At 46.4% G+C, this 17,480-nt stretch overlaps 1 protein-coding gene across 1 annotated transcript in view; it reads left to right on the top strand.

Annotated features, from left to right (window-relative positions):
* The window catches only part of LOC114588151 (cysteine-rich protein 1-like), a 31,481-nt gene extending 14,369 nt beyond the window's left edge, over nucleotides 1–17,112 (top strand). Inside the window, exons 2-4 of the mRNA XM_028713110.2 lie at nucleotides 3,473–3,567; nucleotides 12,434–12,488; nucleotides 16,730–17,112. Of these exons, the coding sequence (XP_028568943.1) occupies nucleotides 3,473–3,567; nucleotides 12,434–12,488; nucleotides 16,730–16,815 (236 nt within the window). The 3' untranslated portion in view covers nucleotides 16,816–17,112. The remainder of the gene's footprint in view (nucleotides 1–3,472; nucleotides 3,568–12,433; nucleotides 12,489–16,729) is intronic.
* Nucleotides 17,113–17,480: the final 368 nt, after the last annotated feature.

Raw genomic sequence — 17,480 nt, forward strand, 5'->3', positions numbered from 1 at the left:
AATGAATAATAATCATGTTTTCCTTTTAAACCTGCCTACCCTCAATTCCCTTCCTAAACCTGAAATAGCACTGATCTTTCTGTTTTCGATATGAGGCTCCTTTGTATGTAAGCAGAGGTGCTTAGTTTGGCTCATGACTACAAGGAAGCAAAAAGCAAAATGTGAACTTGCACCGGTTTCCTCTGCCTTGGGGTACAGACCTATGAAAGTTGAAAGGAGAATTGGGGTGCGGGTGCTGCTCTAGGAGCAGAAGTTCAGACCTGATCCTGCCTGGCTTAAAGAGGTGGGGAGTTTCATTGTGAACCTTTGCAACCCCCATGCCTAACCTACATTTCTGTCGCGGCAGCATCACATCCTGCAGCTACATACATGAATTTTTAAATATTGTGTCAGAGGAAATTAGATGAGTTCGTGTTAGTACAAATCTCCTTCCACTTTTTTTTGAGAGTGATAGCATGTGAGCAGAAGGGGTCAGGACGGAACGTCTCTATTAGTAAAGATTTGTTGCTTGTTATGGACTTGTGCTGTGATGGGGAACTTGTGACTAACAACAACAACAACAATAATATCAATATGCCACCCATCTGACTGGGCTGCCCCAGCCACTCTGGGTGGCTTCCAACAAAAACACAGTAAGACATCAAACATTAAAAACTTCCCTATACAGGGTTGCATTCAGGTGTCTTCTGAAAGTCAGATAGCTGTTTATTTCCTTGACATCTGATGGGAGGGTGTTCCACAGGGCGGGCGCCACTACTGAGAAGGCCCTGGTTGCATTGCAACTGCCATCATTCATGACCATAGGCCATGTTGGCTGAGGCTCATGGGAGCTGCAGTCTAACAGCATCTCAAAGACCACAGGTCCCTGTGCCTGGATGAATGCAAAACATCAGGGGTGACTCTGGCTTTTTAAGACCCTTGGATGGCTTACAGCACAATTCTAATTGCGTGGCCAGGCACCACAACCCCTGCTACACCATCTCTGACCACACCCCAGTCAAGACACATACTTTGGGGTCAAGTAAGGCCACAACATTGTGGATTATTGATTACAGATGTGCCTGGGCAGGCCGCAGGCCTGGGCGTCCTCTTATATATCTGCTGGGATTGACAAGGCATCTGACCCTCACCTGAATCTCATAGCTCTCCTGTAGCTGCCTCTGATTCATTATCACTTAACTCTTGGGGGAAATAATTAGCATCACACGTCATGTGCATGGAAGTTGCCATACCAATTAACCAACTAGAAGGATTACTGTTAATAGCACCAGTTCTTCTATAACTTGATATTGTTGGATAGTTTTGATGAGCTGCAAAAGCATTTTTAGTTTGCTTTCTGTTGCCACCCTGGAACTTTTCTTTATTAGTGCCACTTTGTTTTGTATGATTCCTTGCAAATGAAGGAAAACAACTTTTCTGCTTGTGTTTGTTGATAATATAATTTTGGTTACTGAGGACAAACACGATTATACAAAACCAAGATTGGGTGCAGGCCTGGTCAGGACATAGGCATCCTGACTGTGACAAAGGTGACCTGTATGCTTACTTGCTTGCTTGCTTAACAACTGTTGTGAACTTCAAGGTCCCTGCTCTCCCTTCTTATGGTCTTTGTACTGGACCTGGAGAAGAAGTATCTGAAGAAGTGTGCATGCACACGAAAGCTCATACCAATAACAAACTTAGTTGGTCTCTGAGGTGCTACTGGAAGGAATTTTTTTTATTTTGTTTTGACCACGGCAGACCAACACAGCTACCTACCTGTAACCAGGTAAGTAGGGTTAGGATTGCAACCTTAGCCTAAGGCGTTCAATTGTTGATGGAGAAATAAGCAGTGGCATGATCAGGATATGCAGAGTGGAAGTATGGCTTCAGCATCCCTGCGCATGTTCTGCTTCTGATCTTAATAAAGTGGTACCTCGGTTTAAGAACAGCCTTGTTTACGAACTATTCGGTTTACGAGCTCTGCAAAACCGTAAGTAGTGTCCCGGCTTCCAAACTTTACCTCAGTCTAAGAACGGAATCCGAATGGTGGAAGGGCACCGGCAGCGGGAGGCCTCATTAGGGAAAGCGCGCCTCAGTTTAAGAACGGTTTTGGTTTAAGAACAGACTTCTGGAATGGATTCAGTTCATAAACTGAGGTACCACTGTAGTGTGCTTTGTGTCCAACCTGTCTGGATCCTGCTACACCAAGTGGGAGACAAGGCGATGGCACTGGCTTTTGGTTCTGGACTCGGCTTTGGTACAAGTCAGGAGCTTAAAGTATGATATGAAGTTGGATTCAGAGCATGGCTTGTTCTGAAGCAGAGAGCCATAATATCCTAGTCTGAACACAATGGGAAACAATGGTTAATTAGACACTCCCTGGTCTAACTGTGGGATGTGAAAGTGGAGGAGTGAATGGGATCCATGCATGAGCAAAACGTTTGTGCATATCTCAGCTGAATCACAACCAGGTCATTCTCTCTCAGCACGACCTACCTCACAGGGTTGTTGTGAGAATAAAAAAGGGGATAATCTTGCCTACTTTGGAGGAAAGGTAGGTTATGCAGGGTGCGTCTTTTAAAAGAGGCCCCATGGAACATGTGTACTCTGTAGCCATGGGGCCTCTTTTAAAGGACTCACCCTGTACAGTCATACCTCGAGTTGAATGTGCTCTGTGGCAGCCCGGAAGTAACGGTGTGCGTTATTTCCGGGTTTCGCCACTCGCGCATGTGCAGACGCTCAAAACGACATCACGCGCATGCGCAGGAGTGGCAAAACACGGCCCGCGCACGTGCATGCGCGCTGTCGCATCTTGCGTTCCGTTCAGGATGCAAACGGGGCTCTGGAACAGATCCCGTCCGCATCCCGAGGTACCACTGTATATGTAATAATTTAACTAACTAGAAAAATAAAACACACTTGTGTCGCTACAAAAAAAAACCAAAACGGTAAAAAACTGCCAATCCTCTTTTCATTTTTGCTTTCCTCCCATACCAAAAAGACCAAAGTTTGGGGCCTACAAAGAAAATGGTGCCCTTGCTTGAGCACTCAGAAGAATTTCCTTGAACATCTCTAAGGCTTTATGCGCCCTCTAATTGGAAAACACAAATCATATAAACTAAACAGTTTGTGACCTGGGGTAAACTATATTATTATTTTTGTGTGTGCAAAAGATGGCAAAATATGAAAGGAAAACAACACGCGATTGAAGTGAAGATGAAAGCTCCTTTATTGTCCTGGCAAGGTATGAAATATCCAATATGTAAAGTTTGAGCAAACTTCAAAAAAGATTCATGTTGCAAAAACTAAGGTGTTAAAACAGGAGGGGGAAATGGCAAATTGTTCCTGCATGAAAAGATTCTACAACTCCTTTCATTCTGAAATTACTTTGGCAAGTAATTCTGTGGATCAAAGCTGCATTCCACATATGCTCCTCCATTAATGAGGTGCTTGGAGTATAATTACTCATACCTTTTCCCTCTCTTAACAGCTGAGCGGAAGCGTTCTCTAGGCAAAGACTACCATCCCCTTTGTCTGAAGTGCTACCATTGCAAACGGCAGCTCAGCCCTGGCCAGCACGCTGAGGTAGGAAACAAACCATCACCCCATCTGTCTGCTTCAGTGACTTGCTACACCCTGACAGCAATATGTCTCTCCCGGCGGAGGGCTCCGCTTCCAAAGGCCTGCCTGGGATTTAGTTGCTGCCACCAAAGGCTGCTTAGAAGTGCTTTAATGTGATGGCTGGGGAGACAGGAAGGAGGATGCACAGGCTATGGTTACTTGGAAACTAGGGAAATGCCTGTTTGACGAACTCCATCGCAAAATTCGGATCGGTGAGAATTTTGAAGGACAGCTGCGCTTCATTTTGCACTTTGTTTTTGGTACTGTTAATTAGGTAGGTTTGCATTAAAATGTGGACCAAACGGAACTTCTCCCCCCATCCTTACCTCTGTACATAGGGGCACAAGAAGCTGCCTCATAATGAGCCTGACTTGTAGTCCATCTCAGATTGGGGTCTCTCTCACCCCTGCCTGGTAGATGATTCTGGGACCTTCTGCACAAAGTCATGATGTAGGCAGCCACAGAGTTTCAGGTTTGGCCCAGGCCATACAATTATGGCAGGTGGGTTTTGCCTCCCACTGTAGTTTATAGGAGAAAGGAAAAGGATGACTCTGGGATCCCATCAGGGTGAAACCTAAGTCTGCCCTTTGACCCCCCCATCACTAGTTGGCCATGACTGGTGCCTAGTATTGGAAGCAAGGAAGTTTCAAAGGGAAATGGGCATGGAGCTCAAACAGGGATCTGTAATCCCAGCAAGAGGCAAACAGAGATTAAGATGCTTATACCTTCACTGCCAGCCCCTCTGCTTCCTGTTCATCATTGCTCTCTGACTTCTTCCCTTCCTGCCCTTCCTTCCCTCAAGGGAACCCCTGGTAAGGAAGCTTTTTGGCAGCCAAACAAGAACTTCTGTACCAACTCTGGACTTTCTACCTGGACCACTGAGGGCTTTATTCTTGAGGTCCAGAGAGTGAAAGAGGAGAACTTGAGATCTGAGGCAGGACTTGGGATGTCGTCAGAGAAGTTATTGGGAAAGAGGGCCATTTGAGAAGTTCATGAGATGAGGTGCCTCAGGACTATAGCAGTAGTACTGAGGTTTTCACTGGGATCTATGACACGTTCAGAAGAGGTCTCCCTAGGGTTTATTCTGGTTGGGTGGGATCCTGACATCAGTACTGCGAGGGGGACCAAAGTGTTGTTCCCTCTTAAGTATGCACCAGATTGTGTCCTATTTCTTTTGTCTCATAGACAAAAGAAGCTGTTGAGTTTGGAGGTTGCCCCCATCTGCTTAGCCCCATCTTATCATTTCAGTCAGGAAGCCCCTTTCTTGCACAGAGACTAGCTAAAAGACTTGCCAAGTCTGACGGGTGGCGTATGGTACAGGGAACTACCCTTGGCCTCAGCAATTCCAAGATGAATCTCCAAGCACCATGACAATTCGAAAAAATGTCATATTGGCCATGGCATCAATGAAAAGAGAAAGGGTGCACAGACTGAGTTCCAATGAGTACAAGCTGCCTGCAAGACAACCCTAAACCATAGCTGTCAACTTACAGATTTGAAGATAAGGGACCAGCAGCCTTGAAAATAAGGGATCAGCAGCCAAAATAAGGGATTTTCCAAGCACAGGTGTGTTCAGCTTCTGAGCCCCTCCGAGCCAAAGGCAGAAAGCCCAGCCAGCAGCCAAACGAAGCCTCAAGTGGTGGTTCCCACAGCGCAGCAACCCGGCAAAGGGGATGCAGCAAGGAAAACCACTGTCACCTCTCCGCTGGGAGGCGCTGAGCAAAGGCGAGTCCCCTGGCAACGCAGCCGATTTGATTGGCACAAGGCATGCAATCTCCACCCCCCCGTTGTTCTTAGACTCCTTATTGGGTGAGCAATGCAGCCAAGCAACACAGTTGGAGCCTCCCTCCTCCCTGGCCAGCAGGGAGGGAGGGAGAGGAGCTGCTTCCTTTGAAACCCGGGAAATTTAAGGGACATCATCAATAAGGGACAGCAGCGGGACACAGCGCTGGGATAAGGGACTTTCCCACCAAATAAGGGACGATTGACAGCTGTGCCCTAAACCAGTGTTCCTCAACCTGATGTGTGCTAGATATTTTGGTCTACAACACTTGACAGTCCTGGTCAGCATGGCCAATGGTCCGGGGTGATTGGAAGTGTAGTGCAAAATATATAGAGGGCACCAGGTTGGCCATGGCTGCTCTTAGTATCTTCTTTCTAAATTACCCGGTTGGGTTGGAGGCATAGACAGAGGAACATGGGAAGCCACCTTACATCAAGTTGGTCATGGGTCCATTTAGCTCAATATTGTCAGCTCTGACTGGCAGTGGCTCTCCAGGGTTTCAGACAGGGAGTCTTACTGTGATGGCCTGGGAATCTGATTCAGAGGCTGAATCGTAGGAATCCCAGTCTGCACAGGAGTCCCCGCCTCCTACCCCGGCTGAGCCAGGGCAGGAGCTTGAACCTGAAGGGCCCTCACTGGTGCCGGATCCTCAGGAGCAGACACCAGCTGAATCTGCTCTGGCTCCTGAGGTGATGGAGGACCCATTGCCTGCAGGTGCTCCTCTCCCAGCCCTGTCAGGGGAAGGTGAGGTTGCCTCTGGGTCCAGTAACCCTCCAGCCTCTTCTGAGCTGCAGAGGCTTGGGGCAGAGAGGCGGAGGGAACTAAGTTCTCTTAGGAGGAGTGCTTGCCTTAAGGCCAGGAGGGGCGAGTCACCTGTGGGCTGGGACCGCCCTAGGCCTCAGAGGAGATAAAGGCCAGTCAGCCCAGTCCCAGGTTGCGGTAGCAACATCACTGGTAACCTGTTCCTGCCAGCACCCTGACCTGCTCTCCTGAGTTCCTGACCACGCCCGACTCCTCGCTTTGGACCTCGCTTCGCCCCTGACAGACAGCCTCCTTACCCTCGACCTAGGACCGGACTTAGACCACGCCGCACGGTAACCCCCCCCCCCCCCGGGACCAGCACACTTACCCACCTCAACCAGGGGATGTTACGGATTGAACCTGGGACCTCTTCCTGCAGTCATTGGAGCAGACACGGGTCAGTGATAACATTATGTAGTTCAGACGCAGCTGACTTGGAGACATCTGTGCAGAAATTTTAGTCGAGCAGTAAAGTATTATCTCTAAATCACTAGAAGTCAGGAGGGTAGATAACGACCAAGAAACATTCTCATTCCGATTCGGGAAAGGGACCTGCGAAGCAATGGCTTTCCTGTGCTCGGTAATGGAAAAGAGAATCGATTCTAATACGGTTCTTCCAGGGCAAGCCCAAAGCAAGAGATTTCAGCTTACCATCGCTACAGAGTGGTTTCCCGAAGAATGTCTGATCCAGTTTTGTTGCATTAAATCAAGTTATCTTCATGGGGATGTATGAAAAATTCATTGTATATGGAACAGCACTAATATTTGCACAGCATGTGCCATAGGATGAGGGGGGAAATACTGAGCATCTTTTCAGCCACATTTGAAATCCTTGGGGGAATCAAGTCATGCAGCATAAAAACTTACATTTGCAGGATCATTTCCCGAGATTGTATACCCTCCCCCCCCCCCGGTTTTTTCCCCTGCAGCATTGAACTCTAGATTTAAAAAATACAGGCCTACTATACATGATCTAACAAGCATCAGTTTGTTTAGAGAGGTCCGAGGATGCACAAAGTGCACAAAATGGTTCTCCTCACTACAATTGTTTCTTACATTAGTCTTTTTAATATGCTGGTGTTGGCAGTATGGGGTTTGGTAAGGAATGTCCAAGAGGGACGCAGGTGGCGCTGTGGTCTAAACCACTGAGCCTCTTGGGCTTGCCGATCAGAAGGCTGGCGGTTTGAATCCTCATGATGGGGTGAGCTCCCGTTGCTCTGTCCCAGCTCCTGCCAACCTACCAGTTCAAAAGCACGCCCAAAAAGTGCAAGTAGATAAATAGGTATCACTGTGGTGGGAAGGTAAACAGCATTTCCATGCGCTGTTCTGGTTTCGCCAGAAGTGGCTTAGTCATGCTGGCCACATGACCGGAAAAAAATTCTGCAGACAAATGTCGGCTCCCTCAGCCAGTAAAGCAAGATGAGCGTCACAACCCCAGAGGAGTCTGCGACTGGACTCAGGGGTCCTTTACCTTTACCTTTAAGGAATGACCAGGATTCAAAGAGGTCCGTGCCCATTCCCAAAGAAGGTTAATAAGTTTGCAGGATTTTACTAATTTTGCTTCCACTGCAGAAGCCTCTTGTGTTGTCTTGGTTGCTGACCTTTGTGAATTGTTTGGGAGAAATTATTCCTTTCAACCTGCTATTTGTATCCAGAAGAAATCCCTTATGGGCACCCAGTGGAAGATTTCTTCCCAAAACAAAAAACACTTTCAGAGAAGGGGAGGGGGAGGGGAGGGTTGAACTTCCCTGCCCTCCAGCCGACATCCCACTAATGATCAGCACGCACCCCCAAAAAACCATTTGTGTCAATTAGGGATGGAAGGTTCTATCATTTTGGTTCTCTCAGTTTCTCATTTTCCCTATCTTAAATTCTGTTCTCCACATTTTGCAGCAATTTGCGAATTTTTCATTTGTAAAATCCTCATGAAAATCCATCTGCATGAATTTGTCCTAACAAATATATTTTATATGCTGTTATGATGGAAGTGCACATTTTTTTGCAAGCAATTCCCCCCAATATAACACATTTTTGTATGCTATTTTTCACCAATATGTTCACTTTTATGCACCTTTTCCCTCAGTATATGCATTTTTGTGAACCTTCGCTGGTTGGGGAATCGCACCCCAAAATCTGGATGAGCGCAAATTTCAAAGGATGGCTGTTCTGCAGCTGACATGTTCTTTCAGAATGGCAGTGCAAAATTTGGATGAGTGCAAATGTTAAAAGATACATAGCTGTGTTTCAGTTCTCATATTGTTCTGGAAACTGCAAAGGTTAACACCATGGCTGGTTTAGGTCAGTGCAGGGAAAGAGCCTTGTTTGAGGCCCTGGAGAGCCAGTCACAGTAGATAACAAGAGTCTGCATCAGTCTGATGTAACGTATCCTCGTATGCCTTGTCTCACAGGGTGGGGAGAGTAAGGCCAAAATTTCTCTCTCTCTCTCTCTCTCTCTCTCTCTCTCACACACACACACACACACACACACACACACCATCCTCATGTTGACTTTCCAAAGCTTGTTAAGTGAGGCTCCGGTTTTTGGGAAGGAGGCACAATGCTCTTGCATGATCCTAAAGCCCTCACACCTCCTTCCCAAAACCCAGCACCTCCCTTACCTGGCTTTGAGACTGTCTTAATTGACTCAGCCTTGTAGAATATTGCATAATTATATAGTGCCGTTGAGCATGTGAAGAGTGCCTCTTCCTCACCATTGTGGGAAATCTGAGACATAATCTGGGATGAAGAGGCAAAGCTTGCAGGCTGCTCAGATCTTATTACTTCAAGTCGGGCTTCAGTCCTGGCTATTCCCCATTTATAAATTAACCTCTACATGCTGCCGGTGGAGGTAGCATTCTAGTGAACAGAGTGTGACATGTCAATGAGCATCCAAGTCAGGCTGCCCCAAGGCATTCCAGCTTTGGAGAACAGGCTGACCTCTGGGTGGGGTTGCTCTGCAGGCACCCAAAGAGCATTTCTGATGTCATCATTGGCCATGCTAAGTGCAGACTAGGGATGAAAGGACCTGTCAATCTTGGTTCTCTCGGTTTCTCATTTTTTCATACCTCAACTGTAGGTAAAAGGTAAAGGTACCCCTGCCCGTACGGGCCAGTCTTGACAGACTCTGGGGTTGTGTGCCCATCTCACTCAAGAGGCCAGGGGCCAGCGCTGTCCGGAGACACTTCCGGGTCACGTGGCCAGCGTGACAAAGCTGCATCTGGCGAGCCAGCGCAGCACACGGAAACGCCGTTTACCTTCCCGTCAGTAAGCGGTCCCTATTTATCTACTTGCACCCGGGGGTGCTTTCAAACTGCTAGGTTGGCAGGCGCTGGGACCGAACGACGGGAGCGCACCCCACCGCGGGGATTCGAACCGCCGACCTTTCGATCGGCAAGCCCTAGGCGCTGAGGCTTTTACCCACAGCGCCACCCGCGTCCCTCAACTGTAGTTTGCCATAATTCCATAGCAATTTGCAATTTAAGAAAAAAATCATGGAAGTTCACCAGCATTTTCATTTCAATATTCTCCTAAAAAACATTTTGGTATGCAGTTTTGATAAATGCAATTTTGCAAGCAACTCCTCCTAATATAATGCAACATAATGCAACTTTCCCTGATATATTCATTTTCATGTGCACATCCCCCTAATATATGCAACCTTCACTGGCTGGAGAACAGCACCACAAAATCTGGATAAGTGCAAATTTCAAAGGATGCCTATCAAGTGCAAACTTAATAGGTTCATGCCCTCCAACATTTATCCGATGAAATTAGGGACGTCCCATTCCATAATGATATTTATACCCCACACATTTTACTGGGCTGCCCCAGCCACTCTGGGCAGCTTCCAACAAATATAAAAACACAATAAAACATTAGACATTTAAAAAAAACCTTTCCTATACAGGATTGGCTTCAGATGGCTCGGGGGTTGGATAACTCCACACCCTCCAACTTTTCTCCAATGAAAATAGGGACATCCTAAGGAAAAGCGGGACATTCCAGGATCAAATCAGAAACTGGGATGGCTTCTCTAAATTAGAGAAAATAGGAAGACTTGGAGGGTCTGTAGGTTAACCTTTAAATGTGACCTGTATCACATTTCTTCCCTGTCCCTGGTGCAGAACAAGCCCTTCTTTGAATAAAAAGCAAAGCGAAGTATGGAATAATGGCAAGTTATTAACTATGATCTCTCAGTGAAGGCTGTGAGAGCTTCCCACACTCCATTCTGCCATTAAGCCCTCATCCTGCCCTCCTGTGTAACAGCCATGTGTTTTACTCTGCATGATCACACCCACATCTTTGCCAGAGTTTAAATCCCATTAACAGGAACATTTGGGGGAGGCATAATGACATGCATTGTAATAGCTTTAGAGTCAAGGTATGTTTTGAATGATTGGGGCGGGGGGGGGGCATTAATAATATGAAAGGGTAGGGGGCTGTCTCTTCTACTCATTGACTGTTAGAAGGGTCCTACTGCATATACCTCGTGCAGACGCTATAAATAATTTTCTATTAGCACCTGGCTTAAGGTTAATAGTTAGGCTTCAAGGAGAAAATGACCTGGCTGGATTTAAACATTTCTGGGGTAGCAACAGGCTATCCAAACTTGCAAAGCAATTTTCAGCGGGTATTGAGTTATTGAAAGGGAGAGAAATAATTCCATATGCAATGTGTATCTTATATGTAACATTTTCAATTAAATTGATTTATAAGAACGTAGGGAGTTGCCTAAAACAGAACCAGAGCCACAGCCCATTTTGTCTATAGCAGACTTTAGGCTTGTCAGATCCCAGGGTTCTAGTAAAACAGAAACCAAAACCAGAAAGGATCTGCCAATTAGAGACAGGTGTAAAAGGCATGTTGTCCATCTCGAGAGACAATGGAGTGCACCTCCGGGGGTGAAGTCAAACCACTGTGTTAGCAGCTCCAAAGTGACCTTCCATGGTGTGCAAGCCTGGGCAATGTGTGTGGAGGTCCTGGGCTGCAAAGACAGTAAGACTTCCCTCTCCGCTTCGCTGATGTTGTCCAAAGGAAAGCAGAGCAATACATTGGCACCAGCTTGGCTGCAGGAGTTGCAGGAAGGAGGTGTACACAGCACCATCCAACCGTCTTAGGGACACCATCTGAGTAGGGTTTCCTCCTTACCTTTCCCTTCTCCTGAAGATATCCTTCAAGACAGCAGAAGCACACACACAGTTCCATTTTATATTATCACTGTCACTGTCAGAAGCTCCCATGCAGAAAACTGCTGAACTTCGGATAACATTCAGCTTGACATCTTTTCTCTCTCTGCTTTAAATCTCGGCTCTAAATCAACATCTTTCATAAAGCCTTTCTTAAATCACCAGGGATTCACCTGTTCTGTGTTAATTTCGCTCCTGCCTTCACATCTGATACATCTAGGGATGCCTGAGGAATTAAATTTCTGTGAATTCCAGTGTGAACTAACCTGATCCGCACCTCCTGGACTAGTGTGCAGATCAGAATGTAATTATCCTTCAGATTGTGCACCCCTCCAGATCTTGTGACGCTGTTTGCAGTTTTTTTAAAAAAGGTATTAAAATGCATATTTTACTATAAAATGCATTTAGAAATGCATACACTGAGATGAAATATGGATTTAAGTGTGGATTTTTTTTATTTTAAAAAGTGCAGATTAATGCAGAAACGGGATGGAACAGACTTATGAATCAACACATAGGAAAATGACATAAGCTCGAAATAGGCTGGTATGCCCATTCCTAGGCAACTTTGCATAATGGTTCCCACCCATGCGATAGGAAGTTGCAAGGGCAGCCTGTTGCAGTCTAGTGAGGAGTTATGGTGCCTTTTATAACTAGCTATTTATTCACAAATGTACAGGCCAAGGTGACGCAAATCACGCGTGTGCCCTGGTATAATTAGTCCCAACCATATCAGTCTACCTCCCCAGTATCCCACAATTTCCTGCGGCTTAGCAATATTGCTGGAACAGTTCCCAGTCTTGAGCTGCTTTGACCCTCTGTTGCTGGCAATCAAATACTAAAAGCATTCTTCCAGCCCAGGTGGGTTTGAGCAGCCAGTGGCCATCAACAACCGGGAACCAGAATCCTACCACCTTCCAGCAAGTTCCCATCAAGGGGGAGGGGCAGCAACCTCCGCATCAGGCTGTGTCTTGTACAATAGCCTGCATGGCATTAGCGACATGTAAGTGCCCTTAGCAAATCTGGGAGAACTAATCTTTCTTCTGTTCTACTTTCACAGCATGACGACAAACCTTACTGCACCCACTGCTACCTTCAGCGCTTTGGACCCAGAGGTAAACTCCTATCCCATTAACCAGTTGTCCTGCACTCGCAGTGAAGAGCTACAATTCTCAGAGTCAATTCCTCTTCACAGAGAACTCTGGCAATTGTATCTTTGGGAAGGGAATTGGGGTCTCCTAACAACTCTTAAACCACAGAGCCTAGGACTTGCCGATCAAAAGGTCGGGGGTTCGAATCCCCGCGATGGGGTGAGCTCCCGTTGCTCGGTCCCTGCTCCTGCCAACCTAGCAGTTCGAAAGTACATCAAAGTGCAAGTAGATAAATAGGCACCACTCCGGCAGGAAGGTAAACGGCGTTGGCCTGGAGGCGCGCACTTCTCCTGAGGGAACTTAGTTCCCTCCGCCTCTCTGCCCTGAGCCTCTGCAGCTCCAGAGAGGCTGGAGGGTTACCGGACCCAGAGGCAACCTCAGCTTCCCCTAATGGGGCTGAGAGTGGAGCACCTGCAGCCAATGGGTCCTCCATCACCTCAGGAGCCAGAGCAGACTCAGCTGGTCCCTGCACCTGAGGATCCAGCACAGGTGAGGACCCTTCAGGCTCAAGCCCCAGTCCTGGCTCAGCTGGTTCTGGAGGCGGGGACTCCTGTGTAGGCTGGGATTCCTCAGGTTCAGCCTCTGAGTCCGAATCCCAGGCCATCACACCTGGGCAGCACGGGCATATATGTTCCGTCGCCGTGCTATTCACCTCTCATATATTCCTTGAGAGAGAGCAAGGAGGTTGTGTGAAGACCTGCCATGCAATGATGTTCTGTCTTCCATTGAACCAGCTGCATGTAACTCTTGATGATGACGTGCAATTCCCAGCTGAGGCAACTCGCTGTTGTGCAAACTAGAGCTGGGTCAGGGCAAAGAGAAAACACAACACCAAATTAAATCCACAATCTTCCTGCAACGAGTCATTTGGGATTTTCTCAGAACGACCGTCAGAGAGACCTGCCAGCAATTTGTGCTTGTGGTATGATTCAGGTGACCGGGCCATCGCATACCCACGCCAGATGGAAAGATTGGCTTGCACAGATTGAAATAAACCCCCATTTATCTTTGCATCATCAACTCCCCAGCCAAACAGACTATATAGGACTTTTCTTGAAAGATACTACTATACATTTAAAGTGCACGACTACCCCTAAAGAAAGGGACGCGGGTGGCGCTGTGGGTTAAACCACAGAGCCTAGGGCTTGCTGATCAGAAGGTCGGTGGTTCGAATCCCCGCGACGGGGTGAGCTCCCGTTGCTCGGTCCCTGCTCCTGCCAACCTAGCAGTTCAAAAGCACATCAAAGTGCAAGTAGATAAATAGGCACCACTCTGGCAGGAAGGTAAATGGCGTTTCCGTGCGCTGCTCTGGTTCACCAGAAGTGGCTTAGTCATGCTGGCCACATGACCCGGAAGCTGTACGCCGGCTCCCTCAGCCAGTAAAGCAAGATGAGTGTAGCAGGCCCAAAGCCATCCGCAACTGGACCTAATGGTCAGGGGTCCCTTTACCTTTACTCCTAAAGAATCCTGGGAACGTTTTTGTTAAGGGTGCTGGGAGTCGTAGCTCCGTGAGGGTGTGAACCACAGTTCCCAGGACAAAATGTGCTTTGAGGTATTGTATGTACACAGCCTATAAACCACTCAGTGTTTTAATCTGTCCCTAGCTGCTTCCGTGAAAGTTCAGCCTCTTGCTTCAGGGAAACTTTTGGGGTGTGTAGCAAGAAAAAGGCTCTTGGTTTCACTTGCCTCAGCTTGGCCAGAAGCCAGCCTTTGCTCTGTGCCTGGCAACTGGCATAAAGGGGTGAGAAAGGTAAAAAGGAACGAGCTGCTAATTCCCTCTCCCTTCCTACACGGTGGGCCTGCCACTTAGTCAGCAAGCCTTTTCCTCGCTGCAGCCAAGTGGAACATAATACCATATGTTGCTCTCCAATTATGGCGGTGGAAGAGCCCAGCTCTCTCTCAGGAGGGAAGAGGGAAGAGGTCTAGAGCAGTTCCGTTCTTCTGCTTGGTATCCATCTGGAGCAGGATGCAGGGGCAGGAAAGACACTCCGATGACCCGATAGGTAAACTGCTGTGTATGTAACACACCTTTTTTCCTTTAATACCTTGGTAAATCCTTTTAGGGATTTACCATTGTTGAGGGATGCGGGTGTCACTGTGGGTTAAACCACAGAGCCTAGGACTTGCCGATCAGAAGGTCAGCGGTTCGAATCCCCGCGACGGGGTGAGCTCCCGTTGCTCGGTCCCTGCTCCTGCCAACCTAGCAGTTCAAAAGCATGTCAAAGTGCAAGTAGATAAATAGGTACCGCTCCGGCGGGAAGGTAAACAGCGTTTCCGTGCGTGGCTCTGGTTCACCAGAAGCGGCTTAGTCATGCTGGCCACATGACCCGGAAGCTGTACGCCGGCTCCCTCGGCCAATAAAGCGAGATGAGCACTGCAACCCCAGAGTCGGTCACGACTGGACTTAATGGTCAGAGGTCCCTATAACTTTGCTTAAATCCTTTTAAGAACCTGATTCTGGCTTCTTGTAAAGAGTCAAGTTTGGCATCTGATCATTCAGAATATGGTGGAACAGTGAGAATAAACATAGAAGGGCCTGGAGTGAGTTTCATTTAATCGTATGATAAACCTAAATTATCTTGGGCCCTTTTATACTGTCTTTGTCATCATTGTTTCAGAATTAGGTCCTTGTACTTTCTGCTCTCCATGACCCCTGGCTGGGTTTGCATCCAGGTTTCTAAAGCAGCAAATTAAATTTTCAAGTACTTGGATTAGCATGCACATTTGTAATGCCTAGGTCTGGATTTTGATCTTGTCTTCAAGGTCAAGGCTTGTTTCATGGTTGAAATATTTATACCCCTTCTCTCGATTGCTATTTTTGTGTCAGCTATGTGAGGTTGGTTGCATTGACTTCAGAGATCATAGATGTCTGTTCAGGGTCATTATCCTGAGTTAACAACCCTTGTTTAAACAAGAAAGAAGCATCCTTTGGGTTGCTGCTGAGGTCCATTTGCTTCCAATCTTGATTCATTGTGTTCCTGCACTAAGTTCTGAACTCCATCCAGCATATCAGACCAATATAGGAAGCTGTGTTACATTAAATCATACCATTGGTTCATCTAGCTGTCAGTCAGACAGTAGCTCTCTAAGGTTTCTGACAGAGGTTTCTCCCATTCCTACCTGGAGACAGGTAAACTGAATTTGGGGCCTTCTCATGCAAAGCTCCACCACTGAGCTACAGCCCAACATCTGTTGAACATCATGTGGTAGAATTGTTCCTGGACTGTGTTATTTCTGGCTGCAAGTGGGGACTGCATTACTGCATTCTTTTATTTAAAAACTCCCTGCACATAGAAAGCTTACTAATAAGTATTCTTGCCCATCTTCTTCCTTGACTTGAAACCCTACACCTGCAGGTTGAAGTAATGGTTTTCAGGATCACTGAGTGTGGTCCATGTGGTGGGCTGTTTGCTAAAGAGCCTTGAGATTCAGTGTTCCACCATACCTGTATACAGGATGTTCTCTTTATCTATCTTGGCTAATGCCTGTTGATAGACCTGTTCTCTGTTAATTTGTCTAATTTTCTCACAGTGCAGCATACACACATTAAATACCAGTATATATTATACATAAATTCCTCAGATTCCAATGTGCCAAATAGACAAAACAATAACTAGACCTATTGTACAAAATCCCCCCCCAAATGAATCAAGACAGTGAGCCAATTTTCATTTACTGGGTCTTGGTGTTTGCACTGTTTCACGGGGACGATCACTGTGTGCTTGGATTACACTCATTGGCTGAAACATCTTGCCTCAGTCTTAGGCTACTTATATTGGCACAATGTATAACATTATGCAACGTGAGCATAATCCTTTGCAGCCTCCCATAGGTGTATAAACCAGGATCAGATTGTGGCTTCATATGTCAAACGATATAAATAATACTGGAGCTTATGTTCATTTTGGTTTCTCGTGAGACCTGGAAGTTCAGCTGAGTCCAGGTTTTAATTGAACACTTTGGCAATGCTTCTGCAAAACTCTGAGCAGGTTTAATTTCCTGGCAGGAGAAATCTTTGATAAGGATTTCAAAGGAAGAGCTGCAGATTAGGCTTGCGCACCATGTTCTACAGCATGCAACTGTGTTTTTAATTATCCGACTTTTGAATGTGAGTTTTGCTTTATGGGGAGAGAGAGAGAGAGGAAGTAAAATACGATTTTTCTCCCACAACGTTTTCTAAAATGTTTTATTTTTAATTTGCAAAGGAACAAGACCATCATCAACCACCCGCTCATCCTTTGGGGCATCGCCTTCTCCTAAGGTTCCAGCAGAAATCCGAAAGGGCTCATAGATGTCTTTCCTTGCTTATGCTGTAGAAGTAGCAATTTATAAAGCGATGTCAGCTGGAAAAGGGTGTTGCTTGAACATAACTAATAATCCTAAACAAGGCCAGACAGCTTCCGTAATAGAGTTCACCCTACCTCTGGTTAACATAGCAGCTGTGATAAATATATTGTAGCAGGTTAATAGTGAACATTGTTGAAATGTATAAATGCTTGCAAAGCATCTGTCGCTTTATTTAGACTAAGATATGCACCTATTTTGTATATGTTGGTACTGAATAATAAAGCACTTGTGAACACCTGCATTTTGCAGTTTTGTGTCCTTCATTCAGCAAAGCATCATGTAAGCCAGGGAAACCAAAAGTTGAATTAATGTCCTCATTACAGACCCACAACCAAAGATATACTGTAATTGAACTGGCTCAACATCATAGGCAACACAAACTGTCACTTAGAAATATTCAGAGGGACAGCAGTGAAACCCTGTGCAAATTAGAAGTATCTCACACAAACAGCCACTTCAGATTTGCAAATGAGTCTTTCATTCGTTGATGTAATAAAATATATGCTAGAGGCTCGAACAATGACTATCAAAATAATCATATGCTCCAGCATTTCATTTTGCAAAACTGGAAGCTCTGTCACACCTTGACCACTTTTTGATACTAAGATA

Source organism: Podarcis muralis, chromosome 17 (genome assembly GCF_964188315.1).
Source record: "Podarcis muralis chromosome 17, rPodMur119.hap1.1, whole genome shotgun sequence".
Lineage (NCBI taxonomy): Eukaryota > Metazoa > Chordata > Lepidosauria > Squamata > Lacertidae > Podarcis > Podarcis muralis.